Source organism: Carettochelys insculpta, chromosome 3 (assembly GCF_033958435.1).
Source record: "Carettochelys insculpta isolate YL-2023 chromosome 3, ASM3395843v1, whole genome shotgun sequence".
Classification (NCBI taxonomy): Eukaryota; Metazoa; Chordata; order Testudines; family Carettochelyidae; genus Carettochelys; species Carettochelys insculpta.
This window is the reverse complement of record NC_134139.1, coordinates 75,033,876-75,054,627: the sequence shown is the minus strand read 5'-3', so window position 1 is coordinate 75,054,627 and position 20,752 is coordinate 75,033,876. Positions and strand designations below refer to the sequence as shown.

At 44.3% G+C, this 20,752-nt stretch overlaps 1 protein-coding gene across 3 annotated transcripts in view; it reads right to left on the bottom strand.

Moving 5' to 3' along the window:
- Positions 1 to 20,752, bottom strand: part of ARID4B (AT-rich interaction domain 4B) — a 184,952-nt gene that overhangs the window by 136,424 nt on the left and 27,776 nt on the right. For all 3 annotated transcript variants that reach the window (XM_074990133.1, XM_074990132.1, XM_074990134.1), the window contains exon 3: positions 4,000 to 4,110. In XM_074990133.1, the coding sequence (XP_074846234.1) occupies positions 4,000 to 4,110 (111 nt within the window). The remainder of the gene's footprint in view (positions 1 to 3,999; positions 4,111 to 20,752) is intronic.

Here is a 20,752-nt window from a genome sequence, read left to right as displayed (position 1 = left end):
TCATCCGAAAGCGTTGCTTGCGCAAGTAACGGCTGAGGCCCCGTAGATCCAAGGTCGGCCTCCAGCCTCCTGTTTTCTTCTGTTAGGAAGTAGTGTGAATAAAAACCTTTCCCCTGGAATTGCTCCGGCACTCTTTCCACCATCCCTATGAACATAAGGTGATCCACCTCCTGCTTGAGCCTCGCCTCATGGGCAAGGTCCCTGAGATGAGGCCTGGCGGGAGGCTTCGTCAGTGGAAATGACTGGAAAGGGATCGTGTAACCCATGGCTATAATCTCTAGCGCCCATTTGTCTGTGGTGATCTTTTGCCCTTGGGAGTGGAACGGTTTGAGGCGATGATGGAACATGAGATGAGAGTGGCATTGAGCGATGGTGTAGATAGTGCAGCCCCCGACATACCCGTCAAACTTGTTGTCTCTGGGCCTGCCCCGAGGGTGTACAGCTTTGTTGAGAACGTCGCCTGGGAGTCCTGTACTGCTGCTGCTGTTGATGGTGCCCTTGGTTGTAGCCTCACTGATATTGAGCACGCTGTGGTTGGTAAGCATAGCGTCTTTGCTGAGGATAAAACTTCTTCTTGTATGGGGGAGTATAAATACCCAAGGTTCTAAGTGTGGCCTGAGTCTTTGCTGGAGTGGACAACTGAGTCGGTTGAGTCCACAAACAGCTTTTGTTTATCAAAGGAAAGATCCACGATCTTCGCCTGCAGGTCCCTGGGGAAACCAGACGTCTGGAGCCAGGATTCCCTACGCATGACCACTGCTGCAGCTGTTGAACATGCCGCTGTATCCGCCACGTCCAGGGCAATCTGGACTCCCGTCCACGACGCTGCATAGCCCTCTTGAACAATCGCCTTTAACACCGGCTTCTTGTCTTCCGGGAGCGAATCCATGAGGGGAGTAAGTCTGGAGTTGTCAAAGTTGTGGTTTGATAGATGTGCCGCGTAATTTGCCATTCTCAATAATAGGGTAGAGGAGGAATATACCTTCCTGCCAAACAGCTCTAGCTTCTTAGCATCTTTATCCGACCCCCCCGATTTGTACTGAGACGCCTTCAACCTCTGCTGGGACGATTCGACCACCAAAGAATTGGGCTGCGGGTGACTAAAGAGGAACTCCATACCCTTGGCTGGGATGAACTACTTCTTATCCACTCTGTTGTTCGTAGGCGGAATAGAAGCCGGGTCTGCCATATGTTAGTGGCTGACTCCATAATGGCTTCGTCCAGCGGGATAGCAATTATAGATGAAGCTGGGGGTCTCAAATTTTTCAGGAGTTTATGATGCTTCTCCTGCACCTCTGCTATTTGAATGTCCTGCATGAAAGCTACTCTTTTGAACAGCTCCTGGAATTGTTTAAGGTCATCCAGGGGGGAGACATCCCTGGGGGCCATGGCCTCATCTGGGGAGGATGAGGAGGAACCGCTGGGGTAAACCTCCCTCAAATCCTCTGGCTCCCGAGGTCAATGATATACTTGCTCCCTGGAGGACTGTGAAGGAAAGTCTCAGGATTCTGGACCTAACTCCCCCTGAGACAACTGTGTTCCCGTCCCAGAGCGAGAGTGTACACGGGGGTATTGATGAGAAGCAGGGGAGGACCTGCCCCTGGATCTAGACCTGCGGTGTCTGTGTTCAGCATGATGAGGATGACCATAGCAGCATGGGCAAGGGCCCAGTGATGGAGACCTGGACCATGATCGGGGAGCGTACCCATGATGCCTGGGAGAGTGGGACCTCCGCGACGACACAGATAGTGGTGAAGCTGGTTTGTGATAGTACTCAAGGGGATCCATGCCCAGAAATGGTGAAGGTGGCCCAAGCCATGGCGAAATTGGTTGGAGGAATGGAGAGGGAGGTCCTAGATAAGCCGGTGGAGTTACAGCCCGTCGGTGCGGTGTGTGTATCTCGGGGGGGGGGGGGGGGGGGTGTCTAGGTGATAAGGGCAGTGCAGCCCTGCCTGGAGACGGACTGAGGTGCCGAGTTTTTGCTTTTGCCTTGCCCCTCCCCTGCAGGGTGGGCGCCACCCCTTCCTGTGCCAGGGATCTCGGCCCCATTGTCGGCGCCGTGCTCGGCACAGTCAGCTGCGGTGCCGCGCGGGTAGCTTCCTCCAGCACCAGTAGGCTCTGTGCCGGGTGTCCCTGTGCCGTCGGCGCTGCCAATTCCGGCGCTTGCCTCGCTGGCGCTCACGGCGCCTTGCGTGCCATCTATTGTGTAATCGGAGGCTCAGCCTCTGCCACGTGCGCTGCTGCGCTGCCGCTTTCATGAGCTCGCGGCTGGGGGCTCTGCGTTCCGCTCGTCCTGCCCCCTGGGCCCACTGGCAAGGATCGAGCCGGGGAGAGTTTCCTCCTCTTCTGCACCGAGGGGGTCAAAGAGGCTCCCTTCCTTTTATGCAACCCAGAGGTCCCTTCTGCGTGAGGCTTCTCCGGCGGTTCCGGCTGGAGAGCCTTATCAAACAAGATCATTTTGAGCCTCATCTCTCTGTCTTTCCTGGCCCTGGCTGTAAGCTTAGCGCAGTGGGAACACTTCTGGGTAGCGTGTGACTCTCCCAGGCAGCAAATGCATTCACTATGCCCATCGGAGGCCGGCACAGCTTTGCGGCATGACTCACACGTCTTAAACCCCGAGGAGGCCACTGCAGTGAGTCTTTACTGTTAATAGGGTACTTAGCCACTAATCAGCGCTTTCTAACCCAAAACAACAATCACCGGCCTGCGGGGCAGCAGACGGCTTAACTAGCCTTCTTGTCCACCCCTCTCTCCTTCGCTCCTCTTCTTTCTTTCTCTCTCTCTTTTTTTTTTCTTTTTTATAGTGACAAAACAAACAAACTACACGGAAAAACAACTCTCTTATCTGTCTCTGGCTTTAGCCTGAGCGGATTCCGTCTGCAGCCGATGGCGGTTGAGAAGGAACTGGCGGGGACCGGATCGCGCACATGGCCGGGGGCGCGCAAGGGAGCGGCGCGCGTCGGCACATGCGCGATCCAATAGAAACTGCTAGAAGAATTCCGATCTGCGGCGCCGGGCGAGCCCGACACCTATTGTGGAGCACCCACAGGGACCACTCAAAGAAGAATATACTTTATTTTTACTGAACACCAATGCAGGCACTGTCCTAGTACAATTACCCAAACACAAACAGAAATGAGCAGTTAAGTCCATTACAGATCAAGACAAGTCCAGAAATTGCCATTCTTCTAGCTGTATTTTAACAAGTTTATAGTAGGTCTTCAAAAGGTATACCACATATATTCCCCCCTTCACAACATTCAACTAGGCTGTATCTCCTTTGGATTCATTGTTTCAGCTATCAACTGGACAGCTTAGGGATCAGGAAGAAATTCCTGTCCATCTATGAAGCAGATGCTCCATCTGAAGATGCAGGAGGGACCCCATTCTCTGAAGCAGCAGTCACTGCTAGAGGCAAAGTCACACGTCCCCAAAAAATCACTGCCTTAAACCTACTCGTAAAATACTAACGATGGAAAATTAACTTTGTAAAATGGACCATCTCTCACTATAGTCTATATGAACAGTTAGTACATGACAAGATGTAATGTAAATGCAGGTGATTGAAAGTATAAGTGGATAATATATAACATGTAACCTTTAATGAGCATCAGTAGGGTCTGCACAGACATCTAGAGCCTGGCAAGCTAGTATGAAGCAGAATTACTTCCCAACTTGCCACACACTGCTTAGACAAGTCCTAAGACTATAACTGTACAACCAGCTTCTGGTTTTTGGGTCTCAGTGTGGCAGGCAGGCACAAAGGAGCATCACAGTAAGTGACTGAAGACACTGCCTGAAGATGAGATTAGGCATGGTGGCTCTGAAGGAAGAGCTGGGTGGCACACGTAAGAGCCCTATGCCAGTCAGCATGGAAGGGAGTTTACTAATGGATGTGATTAAACTCCTTCAGTGTATTATGAGTAAAAGTATGTCTGCATGCTATGGCATTCATAATAGCCAGGAATATTTTGGAAAATTTAACAGGAAACTACATACCTTGACTTTGACTAGTCTTTTTGCTGTCTTGATCTTCGCCTCACAGAAGGCTCCTCTGTATTTAGCACTCACATCAGTGCCCACTGTCAAATACGGAGGCTCATCAATGGCCTGGTAGAGAAAGGAACACAAGTGGCCTTTATTACTCCAAACACTTTCACATATATAAGTGCTCAAACACAAGATGATCTCCCTTACAGCTATAACACAGACATAATGGCTGTAATTTGGGAAGGGTAGGGACCCACTCCAGCTGTGGCAAGCTTGGTTTTGCAGGGATAGTGCTCTCAGTAAGTCAACTCTTAGTCTGTTTTAACTCTGTCAAATTTACCTAGAGTCTCTGATGAGTGCTTATACAATTCATAAAAATGTAAATTAGGGAATACCCCCAAATGTTTCTCCAAAATACTGATACTTTTAAAAGATTTCAGGAATGTTGACATCTTCTTAATGCCTTCAAACTTGCCTAATTTAAAAAGGTAAACATTGAACTAATAAGATTAATTTATGGAAATGTGATAGGTCTCATCAGAGCCAATATGATTACCCACTGAACCTCTCCAATGTGAACGCATACAGGCAGACACACGCAACTGACATGAGCTATTGCTACATAAGTTAGATGGTCATTCTACATATTCCAGTGGAATGTCTCGGGAACATATAACTAGCATACCTAGTCTCCCTCTGTGGGGCGAAAACAACAAGAAGCCCTGTGGCATCTTATAGACTAACAGATATTTTGGAGCGTAAGCTTTCATTGGCAAAAGACCCACTTCACCAAAATATATGTTAGTTTGTAAGGTGCCACAGGACTTCTTGTTGTTTTTGCAGATACAAATTAACCCCTCTGATATTTGTGGAGCAAGACATACAAAGATCTTTTTCCTCCAAATCCCCAGAACAGGGGGGCAGAAAGGGTGATGCCCTGAGCCTTAGGTTGGATCTGGACTGGGGGCTGTAGGCTCTCCACCCCTGCTGTAGCACTTAAGCCACAAAATACATAACACATGCTACACATTCAATGAATGTTATAATTTGTATAATTTCACAGCCCAGCACCTGAATCCCTGCTTTAAGAGATACGGTCAATTCAACCTTACATACAGAACCCTGAAAGGCACTTTACAATGTGTCACTTGATCTCTGATACAATATTCAATGCCTATAATGCTCATTAAATCAATACTCAGTCCTTAAACCATACGCTATTTAAAACAGACATTTTATCTCACTGATTCATCTCAAAACTTCCTCTCAACATGGTACATAACTTCAAGCTTATATCCTGAATACTTTCAAAAACTTCTCCATATTCCAAGTCCTTCCCTTATATAAAACTTGATTTTGTATCAAAAGTACCTGCTTATGCAATTAAAAAATTAACCCGGCTCTTCCGTTAAGAGTAGGAAGCTTCATTTTAACCAGTCACAAAAGTTTTCTGGCATCACAATTTTAGAACATAAGAATGGCCATACTGGGTCAGACCAAAGGTCCAGCTAGCTCAGTATCCTGGCTGCCGACAGTAGCCAATGCCAGGTGCCCCAGAGGAGGTGAACCGAAGATAGTGACCAAGCGATTTGTCTCCCGCCATCCATCTCCCGCCTTGGACAAAAGGCTAGGCACCATACCTTACCCCGTGCTAATAGCCATCTATGCACCTAACCTCCAAACATTTATCGAGCTCTTTTTTAAACTCTGTTAAACAGAGTCCTGGCCTTCACAGCATCCTCTGGCACGGAGTTCCACAGGTTGACTGTGTGCTGTGTGAAGAAAAACTTTCTTTTATTAGTTTTGAACCTGCTACCCATTAATTTCGTTTGGTAAAATCTTGAAAGCTTCCTTTGTGTAGAGCATAGAGCATCTGTTAGTGAGGGATTCAGACCTATAGTCATAAACTATTTAGTCAAACACTGATACTGAAGATGTCAGCATATGTACAGCACTTTACCCATAGAAACTGCTGTAAGTATTAAATACTGTGTACACACCACTGACCAGAAAACATCTAACTTGTTTACAGGAACCAGCAGATGTGTAATTAGTGCAAACTGATTTTGGTAATCACCATTTGCTTTCACTGTGTAAAATAATCCTTTGGAAGGAACATTATTGAGGCAGGCTAATATCACCAAATTAACATTAACTAAACCCTAAGCTCCCATGAAGCTCTTGAGACAATGAGGAAGAGAGGAGTGCCACTTCCACATCATGCCAACGCACTTATTCCTTCACCTCAAAGTTCCCTGTATTATGCACAAATTTCATGAAAAAGGGAGGATCTAGTGGGCATCTGCTTTCCTCTCCTGAACTCTCAAGTTCAAAGGCAAAAGCTTGCCCAAATTACTACAGGCTATATAAAGTAACTTCCCCTGTTCTTCCCATGGCATTTAGAATCCTTCCCATCTCTACAGCAGTGTTCTTAGGAGTAGCTGTGGCAGCACAGTGACAGGTGTTGCAAGAGCCGAGCTTTCCTCAGGGTAGCGAAAAATGCCAGGAGCCACTGTGTGAAAACTGAATCACTCAGAATCCCACTTTTGCTAGAAGAATTAAGGGGTAATTCATCTTTTTACCAGTTTACGTACACACGTAGGAAAGACTTTTATGAGAGATACACTATGATTGCTTCAAAATAATAATTATAACTGTTCTTGACCACTGAAGTGATCAGATAGTAACATGGAGTTATTTTTCTCACCATGGATTTGACAATCCAACTTTTCCAAAATAACAGCAGAACACACTGATATGACTGCATGACAGAATAGAACCCTACTGAAATAAGAGATAAATGGTTCTAAAGTTTGTTTGTTAAAAATAAAGGTACTTGAGGAATACGGGCATTATAAAAAGATAATAAATCAAATTGAATAAAATCAATTCCATGAAACAATGTATTAAATATCTATGCAATTGCCACCATCCTTGGGAAACTGTTACAACAAATGACCTCTTAAAAGTTTAGTCACTTCAAGAAAAGCAGTCTGACAGGAGGTGCCTGAAACTGGAAGCTGTCTGCCAGAAGTTTCTAACGCTCAGAACAAAACCAGAATATGGCTACTGCTGCAGCAGCAGAGGAAACATCCACATTTTCTATGTGGAATCAATGAGAAATCCAGGGACTGCACTAGATTAAATACGGATGGTTGTTAAACTGAATCTATCCTCTTAAAGAGATTGATAGGCAAAGCTGCAGACACGGCTTTTCATGACTGATGGTCGGTTGAGTGAAAGTTACCCAGCAAAAGCCCAAGGCCTGCTGAAGCTGTGTTAATATGCTGTTGGAGCTGTGCTTGTGGATACAGTAAGACCAATAATACTGAATTATTTTACTAATAAAGGACTGTAGAATGTGTATCTCTTCAGATATCATCTGTCTGTGCTAAAATATATATTGTGCTGTAGGTTCTTATACTGACAGACATATGTATATTTTAAATTTATAACAATGGTGGTATATGTAGTTTTCTTCCTGTGGCTCATTAGAGTCACACTTCCATAGCTGGGCTAACTTAAAATCAACATGTCAGCCAAACAAACTAACAGAGGATGTGAGATACACAAAGACTAACTAAAAAGAGGCATGCCATATTGTCTAGGAAAGCAATTTGCTGTATGGGCCCAAACAGGACAGAGTGAATGTTTACTGTAGGACTACCTTTGTCAGCAAATTAAAAACTTTGTATCATCGTATCTTGTACACATAATCATAGCGGGATTGACATGTATCAGACAGCACAACCTAACTGAGGCAACAGAAACAAACCTGGATTAATGCTGCAATTATGGTAGTCCTGGGGCTTCAATATACTGTTTCTTTTTGCAAAAAAAATACCAGCATCAAAACAAATGATCAGTTTTTAAAATAAAATGAGCAACTAATGATAAACAAGAAAACAGTTGTGTAATTAGTGTTACCCACTAGACTCTCTAGAACATTGCAGCTTTAAATAGTCTTTAATTCTTCACTAATTGAAAGAGGAAGAATACTGTCATTGCTGTCTTAGTTCACAAGTTCTTCGATTCACATTAACTATTATGAAGTCTACTGAAAGAAGAGTGTCTCTCTACGTATTACTGTTGTTGAAGCTGATTTACCACTTAAATGAAAACTGTCTCCAGATGACCTGTCAGTAATTTCCACCCATATAGTGGATGAATTGTCTTTGACAGCCAGCAATACTTTTGCAATGATTCAGCTTCATCCATCAAACTTATAATGCTTTGTAAGATTGACAGTTAGATGCCCACTAACCCAACACTACAGTTCTGATCTTTCAGATAAGATGAAGGACATAAAGATTTGAGAACACTTCAGAACAAACAGGAACACCTAGAAATAGTATTTGAAGAACAAAAGTATGTGATACTTTGTTCTTACATAGCTGCTTTTGGGACTGTAAAGGAGGTCAGCTCTCTTTACCTATGTGGGATGAGAACACCACTACACCTTCTCACACAATTGTGCTTTATTATTGAATCCAAATGATTCTGAACTCTTTAAATGTAACATATAGTGGTGTGGTGGTGGGAGGCAGGGGTTGGAATTTATTGTATTTATCATATAAAGGAGGTCTGAAAGTCTTAGGTTTTTTTATCATTAGAAATTCAAGTCATATCTGCTTGCAAGAATACGATGAGTACATAACTTAGTGAAATGATTTCATAACAGCCAAAGAATGAAAGTTGAGCTGTTGAAAAGGTCAAGATTTTGGTCAGAATCTTCAAGAACCCTTTAGGGTTTAAGACCTTTTTAAGATCAATAACTTTTTCTGAGTGTGAAGGATTCAAATACCATCTCTCCTTCATCATCTCTCCTACAGCTCACAAATATACCTGGATGCACAAACAAGTCCTTGAAATTTAAATAAATAATACTAGAAGAAGACCGTTACCACGCAGGACACATCTGATTTTCTTCTAAAGTCAAAGTCAAGCGAAAAAGACTGCATTTTTCAATTTTTTTTTTTAAAACTAAAATCTTCACAGGTCACCTTTAAGACAGGGACCTCTTAAGCCTTCTTACCCTCCACAATTTAAGTTGCATGCACCCATGCTGCAGCTGAGTTGGGATACACTGCATATACCTATTCTTCAAACTTTAGCATGCCATAGGTTCCCCAAACGACGAGTATTTTTAAAAAAAATTGAATAATGGAAAGCAGAGGTCCAAAATCAAGATGATACAGCAAGATTTGCTTAGAGAAGCAAATGGCAGGGATTTCACAGCTGACACCACCTGGAGCAGTTGCTCAAATCCCACCTAAATCAAATCATTCAATCTTCCAAATAATTTTTGTTTAAATTTATGGGGAATCCATCATCTTATATCCGATTATGATCTCTAGCCCCTACTGTTAAAATACATTTATTTTCTTATGCAACAGACTACCGTAGCATTTAATTTAGTTTTATTGAGACTTGTTAAAATGTAAACATAGTCTATTCCTTCTCAACCAATAGCTTCCTCAGAGAGAGCTAATTATTAAGCTGTTTTGACTTTGCTACAGTAGTTATGCCAGTGAATCTGACTAGCTTGATAAGACCTGGATTACTAGACAGAGTGATAATAAAGGCTACTTCCCTGAAAAACTGGTGTTTAAGAGTCTTTTGAATAATACATGTAAACCAAACATCCATTTAATCCACTAATTTCTATCCTAACCTCACCCATCTAGCTCAATACTTGCAGAGTACCATCTCATTTCTACCACACAACCCATAAACATGTACAAGCGCTTGCACTACAGCAAGTTACATTTGGCTTCATATTTGAATCTTTAAAGGAAAATCTACATCGCAGAACTGTATCGGTGCAATTGCACCAATGCAGCTGTGTTGCTGTAATGCATGTGGTGATGGTGCACTGTACTCTCCCTATAGGCATAAATCAGGGTTGATAAAACTTGATTTAATAAAAAATTAAATGAGAATTTTTATGTTTGAATCATTAATTAAATACTACTACCCCCTCTGAGACCTAATTCACTTTGCAATGCATCATTCGTCAAGACTCTCTCTCTCTCTGCCTTTTAGTGTGTGATTTGACAAATTCCAAAGCTATCTGCAGTGTTGGGTGTTGCTAGGAAAAAAAAAGTTTAGCTTAGTTAATCCTTATGACTTGTTTAAATTAGATAGCTAAATTCAGAATCTATCACTCAAGTATACAACACAGAAAGCTGGAGTAAGAGAAATCCAGAGTTGTCAGTTGCCATTGTTATCTTTACTCTATACATTCATAGAATCATAGAATCCTTGGGCTGGAAGGGAGATCAGGAGGTCATCGAGTCCAGTTCCCTGCTTCAAACAGGATCAACCCAACTAAGTCATCCCAGCCAGTACTTTGTCAAGCTGGGACTTAAATACCTCGAGGGATGGAGATTCCATCACCTCTCTAGGCAAACGCACATCTCTAGGCAACGCAGTCCAATGCTTCATCACCCTCCTGGTGAAGTAGTTTTTCCTAATATCTAATCTACTCCTTTCCTTTTGTAACTTCAGACCATTGCTCCTTGTTCTGCCATCTGACACCTCTGAGAACAGTGTCTCTCCATCCTCTTTAGAGCTCCCCTTCAGGAAGTTGCAGGCTGCTATTAAATCACCCCCTAAGTCTTCTCTTCTGCAAACTAAACAAGCCCAAATCCCTCAGGCTCTCCTCATATGTCATGTGCTCCAGCCCCTTAATCATTTTTGTTGCCCTCCGCTGAACCTGCTCCAGCACATCCACATCCTTTCTATACTGGGGGGCCCAAAACTGGACACAATACTCCAGATGTAGCCTCACCGGTGCAAAATAGAGAGGAACATCATCTTCTCTAGATCTGCTCAAAATGCTCCTCCTAATGCACCCCAGTATGCCATTAGCCTTCTTAGCTAAAAGGGCACACTGCTCACTCATATCCAGCCTTTCATCCACCAGAATCCCTAGGCCCCTTTCTGCCGCTTAGCCAGTTGGTCCCGTGCCTACAACAATGCTTGGGATTCTTTCATCCCAAGTGCAGGACTCTACATTTCTCCTCGTTGAACCTCATCAGATTTCTTTTGGCCCAATCCTCCAATTTATCCAGGTCACTCTGTTTGCTAACAGGAGAGAGTTTTGGGAGGAGCTCTCCTGGTGAAGGAGGGGGCAGTCTACAGCACCTTGGGGTGAAGTGGCTGTCTGGAGTGTGTGGCTGTTTGTTTGGGGTTACAGGGCTTGAGACTGTCTGTTTGTTTGGTGTTTTGAGTGCTGAGCTATGTGTGTTTGTTTGTTTGTTTGAAAGGCCATGTGCTCAGGCTAGCAGTTGGAAGCTGTGAGCCTTAAGTAGGATTTGAAATAAAAACTTTCTGCTCGTTGGGTCGAGCCATAGCCAAAGGGAGGGACTATCAGGAACGCCAGGGCTTTATAAACCCTGCTAGTAGGCGACCAGGGCATTTGCTAACAGGAGGTCATGCGGGTGGTGGAGCGGCACTGTATGTGAAAGATAACGTAGACTCAAATGAAGTAAATCTTAGATGAATCAAAATGTTCTACAGAATCACTATGGATAGTAATTCCATCCTCTAAGAAGAATATAACAGTAGGGATATATCATCATCAGCCACCTGACCAGGACAGTGATAGGGACATTCAAATGTTGAGGGAGATTAGAGAGGCTATCAAAATAAAAATCTCAATAATAATAGGGGATTTCAATTATCCCCATACTGACTGGGTGCATGTCACCTTAGGACAAGATGCAGAGATAAAATTTCTCAATGCCTTAAATGACTGCTTCTTGGAGCAGCTAGTACAGGAACCCACCAGGGAAGAGGCAATTCTCAATTTAGTAATGAGTAGAGCACAGGATCTGGTCCAGGAGATAACTATTACACGACCACTTGGGAATAGTGATCATAATAAACAAACCTAATAAATAACATAATAAATAAACATAATAATAAACAAACATAATAAATAAACCCTAACCTCATTTAACATTCCTGTGGTTGGGAAGAACACCTCAGCAGTCCAACAATCTGGCATTTAATTTCGAAAAGGGGAATTACAAAAAAATGAGGAAGTTAGTTAAAGAAAAATTAAAGAGGTACAGTGACTACAATAAAATCCCTACAAGTTTCATGGAAAGTTTTCAAAACACCACAATAGAGGCTCAACTTAAACGTATACCCCACATTAAAAACATAATAAGAGACCTTAAAATGAGTCACCATGACTTAACAGCCATGTAAAAGAAGAAATGACAGATTAAAACAGGCATCTTTTAATAAGTGGAAGTCCAGCCCTAGTGAGGTAAATAGGAAGGAACATAAACACTGCCAAATTAAGTTTAAAAATGTAATAAGAAAAGCCAAAAAAATATTTAAGAAACAGCTAGCCAAAAACTCGGAAAGTTATAGCAAAATGTTTTTTAAGTACATTAGAAACAGGAAGCCTGCTAAACAACCAGTGGGACCCCTAGACGATCAAGATACAAAAGGAGCAATCAAGGATGATAATGCCATTCCGGAGAGAGACTAAATGATTTCTTTGCTTCAGTCTTCATGGCTGAGGATATTAGGCAGATTCCCAAACCTGCACCGTCCTTTGTGGGTGATGAATCTGAGGAACTGTCACAGATTCAAGTGTCATTAGAGGAGGTTCTGGAACAAATGGAAAAACTTAACAGTAACAAATCACGAAGTCTGGATGGCATTCACCCAAGGGTTCTGAAAGGACTCAAATGTGGAATTGCAGAATTAACAACTGTGATTTGTAACCTATCCTTTAAACCAGCTTCTGTACCTGAGGACTTGAAGACAGCTAACATAACACCAATATTTAAAAAGGGTTCTAGAGGTGACCCTGGCAATTACAGACCAGTAAGTCTAATGTCAGTACCGGGCAAATTAGCTGAAACAATAGCAAAGAATTAAATTGTCAGACATGTAAAAGAACAATTTGTTGGCCAAAAGTCAACGTGGTTTCTGTAGAAGAAAATCATGTTTTACTAATCTATTAGAATTCTTTGAAGGAGTTAACAAACATGCAGATAAGGGGGATCCAGTAGATATAGTATACTTAGATTTCCAGAAAGCCTTTGACAAAGTCCCTCACCAAAAGCTCTTGTGTAAATTAGGTTGTCATGGGATAAGAGGGAAGATCCTTTCATGGACTGAGAACTGGTTAAAAGACAGGAAACAAAGGGTAAGAATACATGGTAAATGTTCCGAATGGAGAAGGGTAACGAGTGGTGTTCCCCAACGGTCAGTCCTAGGACCAATCGTATTCAACTTATTCATAAATGATCTAGAGAAAGGGGTAAGGAGTGAGGTGGAAAAGTTTGCAGATGATACTGAACTGTTCAAAATAGTCAAGATGAAAGCAAACTCTGAAGAACTTCAAAAAGATCTCACCAAACTGAGTGATTGGGCAACAAAATGGCAAATGAAATTTAATGTGGATAAGTGAAAAGTAATGCTTATTCTTCAAAATATCTGTTAAACTCAATGACTTCCTGAGGTCCCTTCCAGTTCTGTGAGATGTAAGTTTGTTGATTTTAAATCAGTTAGATTCTCTCAAATTCAGGAATAGCAGACTGATACAGCTGTTGAAAGATATCAGTGACAATGCAGAGGCAACAGCGAGAACATGCAGAGACCTGGGAAGCTGGATTAGAAAGAGTAGAGGTAGGAGATCTGACATTGCTGAGTATTTTCATAACGAATCTGAGTGATGGGCAAGATCAAGGAAGAGGTAGAAGGGATATCAGTGCACAGGATAAGAATTAACTTGAAGTTTGCAGATGATATGGTTATCATTGAGGAAGATGAGGAGACGCCAGCAAAAACGGTGAAGGTGCTAAACAAGGAAGGGAAGCAGTACGGACTGATTACAAACATCGACAAAACAAAAACTATGGTATTTGGAGATAAGGAAACAGGAAGAAAGATCTGTGTAGATTGGATCAAACTAGAGAACACAGAAGTTCACGTATCTGGGGATCAACATAGCATATGATCTAAACTGTAAGAAGGAAAAAGTGACTAAAATAGTGAAACAAGAGTGAATCTGGGCATCTTGAAATTGTGTGTATTCAGCAGCCTGTTGTGTAAATGTGAGACATGGGTGATAACAAAAGATTCAAAGAGAAGAATATGGCCATTAGAGAGGAGTTGTTACAGAAAGATCCTGAGAGTAGAATGGATGCAGAAGGTCACCAATGAAGAATTATATACAAATGAGGAATGAAAAAAAAAAAATCAAGATCCTGGTACCTGGCAATAATGGACGGTTCAAATAAGAGAAACAGACCCCACAGAGAACGAGTAGATGATATCGTAGATTGGTAAGGAGTCAGACTACAGAGACTAAGCCACTCCACACTGGACAGGGAAACACGGAAGGAAATAGTGAGAGAGGCATCAGACATCAACAGGCGCTGAGCCCCTAGTTTTTGATGATGAAGACGACATTCAAGACCTGAAGTACTGTGATTACCTACAAATTCAAACTGTATTTAAATTTTCTCATTTTACTGCTTTGAAGATTTTAGTATTTGATTTGTTGCTTTAGTTAGTATAAAACAAAACTGACAGTTTAAAAGTAACTGAGCAGGAACCAGGAAGCAAAACACTTGGATTCTAGGCCTAGCTTTGCCACGTACTTCCTGTAATCAGCAGCAGGCAAAAAGGATCCCATGACTGCCACAGCTCCAGGCCCCTCAAAGCATCTGGTTGTTGGGGCCATGTGCCCCTACGTGTCATACACCCCTTGTCAGCAGGGTGGGGAAAAGTTACTTTGCATGCAGCCCCCCTCCTGCACCCCAGTACCCTATCCTAAGCTTCCTTCTGCACCCTGCCTCTGTCCCAGACTGTGCACCCCACTCCACAGAAAATTGCAGCCCTTGACCACTTACCAAAATCTTGGAGTGGTCCCCGCAATCAAAAATCGTTGCCCATCCCTGCTGTAAAGCCATAAATCTCTACTCTATATTAGTTTTCCATTCTGTAAAATGTGGGATAATACATACCTATCTCCAGAGTTACCAAGACTTCATCAATGTTTATGAAATATTTTGAAATCTTTGGATTGAAGATTTTAGTTTCATAAATTAGTAGTATGTATCATTATAGAAAGCAAACATTTTATTGAATCAGAACACTTAAAGAGCGGCTGATGGTTCTATTTAGAAATAATCCTGCTTCTGCATAATCCCATCTGCATGTCTCTTCTCTTGTTCCTTAGTCTTAAACACTCTACATGTAAGCAGGATATTCTGAATTACTGCTCTTGCTGTTTCTATTACCATCTCCAATTCACAATCCTGTTTGAATTCTCAATCATTGCCATAGCAACCAACTGACACTTTTTGTAAGGTTTCTGAAAGCAAATTTGACTGACTTTGCATTCTTATATACTATTTCAAATACTGAAATTAAAATAAGCTTGTTAATTGTGGTTAAACATTTTTTTGGGTATTACCAAGAGATGGATACTAACAGAGTTAATAAGGATTAACTTTCAGAAGAATAAGGTAAATAATCTCAATCTTTTCTAGGCTTTTTTTTTTGGAGGGGGGGCAGGGAAACAAGTTTATCGGGCTTTTTTTCTAGCACAGTAATTTGAATGACTTATTTTACATTTAATGAGGTCTAAAACAGACAACTGAAAATCTGAAATCACAAATTGTTTAAACTTCCAAAGGAGTTTTTTAAAAAAAAATCAGAAAGATCTCGTACCTTGGAACAAATACAGGCTATATTTATTGCTTTCCAAGATGCAGCCTGCACTGTGACTCTGAAGAGGACCTAGTACATCACTGAAATTATCTAGCCCTCTTTTACACTACAAACTTAGTAAGAGGTGTGAATTTTCCAAGCCCATGAGCAGTGCAGTTATATCAATCTAATTCCTAGCGTAGACAACACTGTGGAAATGGAAGGATGTGGGGAGCAGAGAATCTGCTACCCAGAAAACAGGAAGTTTAATGAAAGCCTTTGGGCCCAGGAGTCCTGCCCCATTGTGTCTACAGCCTATGTCTAGCCTGGGAAGGGGTATAAAAGAAGAGGCACGAGCTAGATATCTTGGTTTCTGAAGTGACAGAGAACCAGCCTGCCAGCCACCTGGAAGCAGGCACCAGTTTCGCAACCAAAGGAGACTGTGGAGAAATCTCTAGCATGTAAGATTATTGACTAGAAAACCCCAGATTCGTGCTGCTCAACTGGTTTACCACTGTGGATCACACGTGCAGCTACATGTTATGTGAGCCAGGTTCACACTATGCATATACTATCAAAATGGCACTGAAAATGCCACAAGGGCAATGTTCCCCATAATCTTTTCCATCCATATGCGGAATAAAATTGTGTACTGAAGCATGTGTGAATGTGCACCACTAGTGGAAAGAAAATAAAAAGCTAGCTGTGTCTCCTCTGCTTATCAGCTGGGCAGCACTTGCAGTTCTCCTGAGTGGCCATCCACGCCCAGCAGCTTACAGGGAACAATACACATGGGCTTCAGATGCATGTCAACTGGGTCACAAGCATACCATGAGATGAGAATCACTGCCCCGGGGACACTGTGGGGCTCAGGAAGGCACCATCCAGACCTGTGTGATGGGACCTGGTGGAGAGGAAAGACCCAGGACCTCCCTCCCCTTCCAGCCTCAAAGGCTAAGGCCACTCAGCCACAGGGGGCTGATAGCACTATTCCTTGTAAGCAGAGCACTTGAGTAGCCACCCACAAGAGATTTAGTTGACACCCAACTGATTTGCAGAGCACTCACAGCTGGCACTATGTATTCTACTGTGGTGCACACCTACACATACCTCCATATGCATAACAAAATGTATTCTGCTCCTAGATGGAAAAAAATTAGAGAGCTCGTGTAACACGTCCTGTGACGCCCAGCCCCTTGGTCTAGGGCGGGCGGCAACAAAAAAGGGGGTTAGGGCACTAGCCCATACTCAGTTCAGGCAGTCAGCGGCTCACCGCTACCACCATACAGGCCCCCAGCCCTCCGTCTAGGGCGGGGCAGCAGTTCAGAAGAGTTGTATAGTTCTGGGCCCAGCTCTCAGTCCAGGGCGGGGCAGCAGTTCACAAGAGTTGTATAGTTCTGGGCCCAGCCCTCAGTCCAGGGCGGGGCAGCAGTCCTACATAATAACACAGTTCTGGGCCCAGCCCTCAGTCCAGGGCGGGGCAGCAGTTCACAAGAGTTAAGCACCGGCCCAGCCCTCAGTTTGGGGGCGGGGCAGCAACACAAGGGTTAAGCACCAGCCCAGCCCTCAGTTTGGGGCGGGGCGGCAACACAAGGGTTAAGCACCGGCCCAGCCCTCAGTTTGGGGCGGGGCAGCAACACAAGGGTTAAACACCGGCCCAGCCCTCAGTTTGGGGCGGGGCAGCAACACAAGGTTTACAGGCAGGCTCAGCAGGGGCTGGCCCTGTCAAGGAGGGGGGTAGGGGGTCGCAGGCCCTCCCACTCCACTGCGACCCGGCCCGGGGCCCTGGGGGTCGCTCACATGCAACCCCGGCAGTGGGGATCCAGACCGCAACACACTGCCATTGGTTCGTGAGCGACGTTCCCCGGGCCACTTCCTACCTCACCCTCTGTTGGCGGCAGATCCCAGTCCATCTGGTCGAGGGGTCCTCCTAGGTTGGTCTCCTCTGGGTCATCCACCTTTGGGGGCTCCGGCCAATCGTCCATAACCACGTCGTTAGGGTAGTCAGGCGGTGGCAATACAGGAGACGCAGGACGGTCCTGGGTCTGAGTGTTGTAAGGGTCCGCCGGGACTCTGGGGCAGCCCGCTCCCGGGGCCTCTTCCAAGGCGGGGGATCTCCGCCGGCGGGAAGGTCCTGGTAGGTCTGGGAAGTCCAGGTAGTCTCCTTGGGGCATACGGACCCGGGATTGCGTGGCGTCTCTGGGGGCCTGCTCCTCCAGCCTGGCCGGGCGGCCGCAGGCCCTCTCCCTTTGGCCCCGAGGAGCTCGTGCAGGCACGTCCTCCCTGCCCGGAGGCCCAGCCCCGAATGGTTCCTGGGTCCTGCCTTTGGCTCTTCTAGCCCTTGGCCCCGCCCTCTGAGGGGCGGGCCTCTGGTCTCCTGACTCCGGCCCCGCCCACCAGGGCCTCTGCATGGCTTCCCCTGCCTCCGAGTCTGCAGGAGGCCATACTGACTCACTACAGCCCGACAATCTCAGCACAAGGTTGTCCAGGCACCCAAGCCCTTGTTACAGGGGGGCTTCTTTTGTCACCGTAACTACCATCACTCAGGCAAGTGTAGTGTCTGCGCTAAGCACTGCTGCTACACTGTGTAAGTGTAGACTACCCTAAAAGGTGATGATGAATAAGCAGCTCAACACTAGCTTCCTGCCCTACGACATGGCTAAAAGGGGCCAACGTGTAACAAGATTATCTATTTCTACAGAGGAGATAGCTTGGTTTGTTTTTATTTTAAAAACCCTTAGGTAACACCTCTTAGTACCTGAGTACTGTACCCAGTCTTGATGTCACTTTAAAATAAATGTCTAAACCACAAAAGGGTCATAGAAAAGCTAGAAGAATGAGTTTAGAAAGTACATTACAATGAGAAAATGCAGATGCTCAATTTATTTAGTTCACTGAAGGCAAGGGTAAAAGGTGTTCAATCATGCTCTACTTCTAGGGGATTTCCACGCCCCTGGCCAATTTAGAATTTGCACAGAATTAACGTTTGGCACAGAATATCATTTTCCTCATGCAAAATTGGCGCTGCACAGCTGCTAGCTGCCAGTAGGGGCTGCTGGATCCAGAAGAATCTGACTTTCCAGCTTGCAAATGCAGGACACAGCTGGGGAGAAGGGAAGGGAGAGAGGGAGGGTGCCAAACAGCCACAGTTTCCAGCACTTCCTGAAGGAAGGTGGAAGGAAGAAAACTCTGTGAAAGCCCAGGACTCAGCATCAAGCTGTTTCTTTCTAGATTCCTGGGCTCTGGAGCGTAGTGGATGTGAGTGTCTAAACTGGGAGGAGGAGGAGGAGGAGTCCTTCCAGCTGTGCTGCACAGGGGCAGGGTCATGGCTGTCTGAGACTTGAAGGGGAAAGTTTTCCCCAGAGATGTACCAGCCAGCTCATGAATCACCCAGTCTGAGGGCTTGTCTATACTACACAGAAGATTGACCTGGTTGGGTTGATCTGCCAGAAGTCAATTTCAAGACATGAGAAACTGAACTATCTGGGGTCAGCAGTTGATCCCTGTACTCCTCAATATCACAAGGAGTAAGGGAGGTGGATGGGAGAGTTTCTCCTGGCATTCTCCCCTGTGAAGATGGCCAGGTAAGTCAACTGCAGATAAGTTTAATTCCACCTATGCAACTGCTGTAGCTAGAATTGCATACGTACAATCAACTTACCTGCCTAGCATACACCTGCCCTACTAACAGATAAAAACAACAAGAAGTCCTGTGGCACCTTATAGACCAGCAGGCACTGGGTTGCTATAGGGTATTTTTAATTCTCTATTTCTGAGGTCATCTTTTTTGTTGTCGGTATTGCAACAGACATACATATTGGCTGTGTCTACACGAGCACAAATCCCCGATAATAAGGGGATTTCGAAGGGTGCGGGGTCCTTTTGAAAAGGACCCCCACGCCGAGCCGCGCACTTTCAAAAGCAGAGCTTTTGATACTCCATGGCCGGAAGCATCCTAATGCTAATGAGGTGCTGAATATTCAATTCAGCGCCTCATTAGTAAACTCTGAAATATGGCTATTTTGAAGATTTGTGCCCGTGTAGACACAGCCATTGACAGGTACTCTGACATCAATTACCAATGTAGTTAAACTGGTGTTAAAATTGTATTATTTTGACAAAATATACAGAATTTTGTAGGGTTTTTTGTTTGTTTTTTGATATAGAATACCCTAGGAATAATGCTTTAATTACTTACGGGAGAAATACTACTGGAAGACTATTTAGGACAAATAGGACTATTTAGGGCAAATCTTATCCCTCCATGTATTAGGCATATGTTCAATGCAAGTAGCAGACAGATAGCCAGTGCCCACGTGGCTACATCTCAATTTAGAATTAAGACCTTCTCATAATGCTGATTTTGAAAAGACAGTACAAATGCTTTTCTCAGCAGCAATCTGTTCAGTCCGTTAGTTTTAAGAAGCTGTACTCTAGCAACCACCCTTCACCTCTCAGCTATACAGGTCAAGTCAGATTAGCTTTTCCTTATGTTCGTAGGTAAATATAATCCCTGCAATAACATGCCTACCATACAGCAGGAGTCTGCAACTGAAATCATGGGAAGAGCTATATTCAAATTCAGTTACAAAAAAAAAAAAAAAAATCAATCCTTCAAGAGCCGCAATATGTGTGAATAGGAAACCGTCCTTAATAAATAACATCAAACTGTACTTTTCTCACCCCATTTTAAGAATGGAGCACACAAATATTTGTACAAGTTAGAAAGTTAAGTTACCCCCACCCCGAGGCTTTGCCTGTCTCAGCCTCCAAACCCAATTCCCGCCCCCAGGCTTAACCCCTCAGAGCCACAACCTCTCTGCATTCCAAGGATTAACTTGCCTCAGGGCACGCAGCTCCTCTACAGCTGCTCTTTGCCACCTTTTCAGCGCAGCTGCACGACTCTGGCAGGGGCAGGCTTGGCCACCCTTCCGCCTCAGCTCTCCTGCTGGCTTAGACCTCCACCCATGTGGGGGCAGCTCCCTGCCCTGTCAGCTTTCACTTCTGGGGCTCCCTGCCCTGCCGTGGCAGACGGCTCGGCAGCTCCAGAGCCTGTCGCCACTTAAGCAAAAAA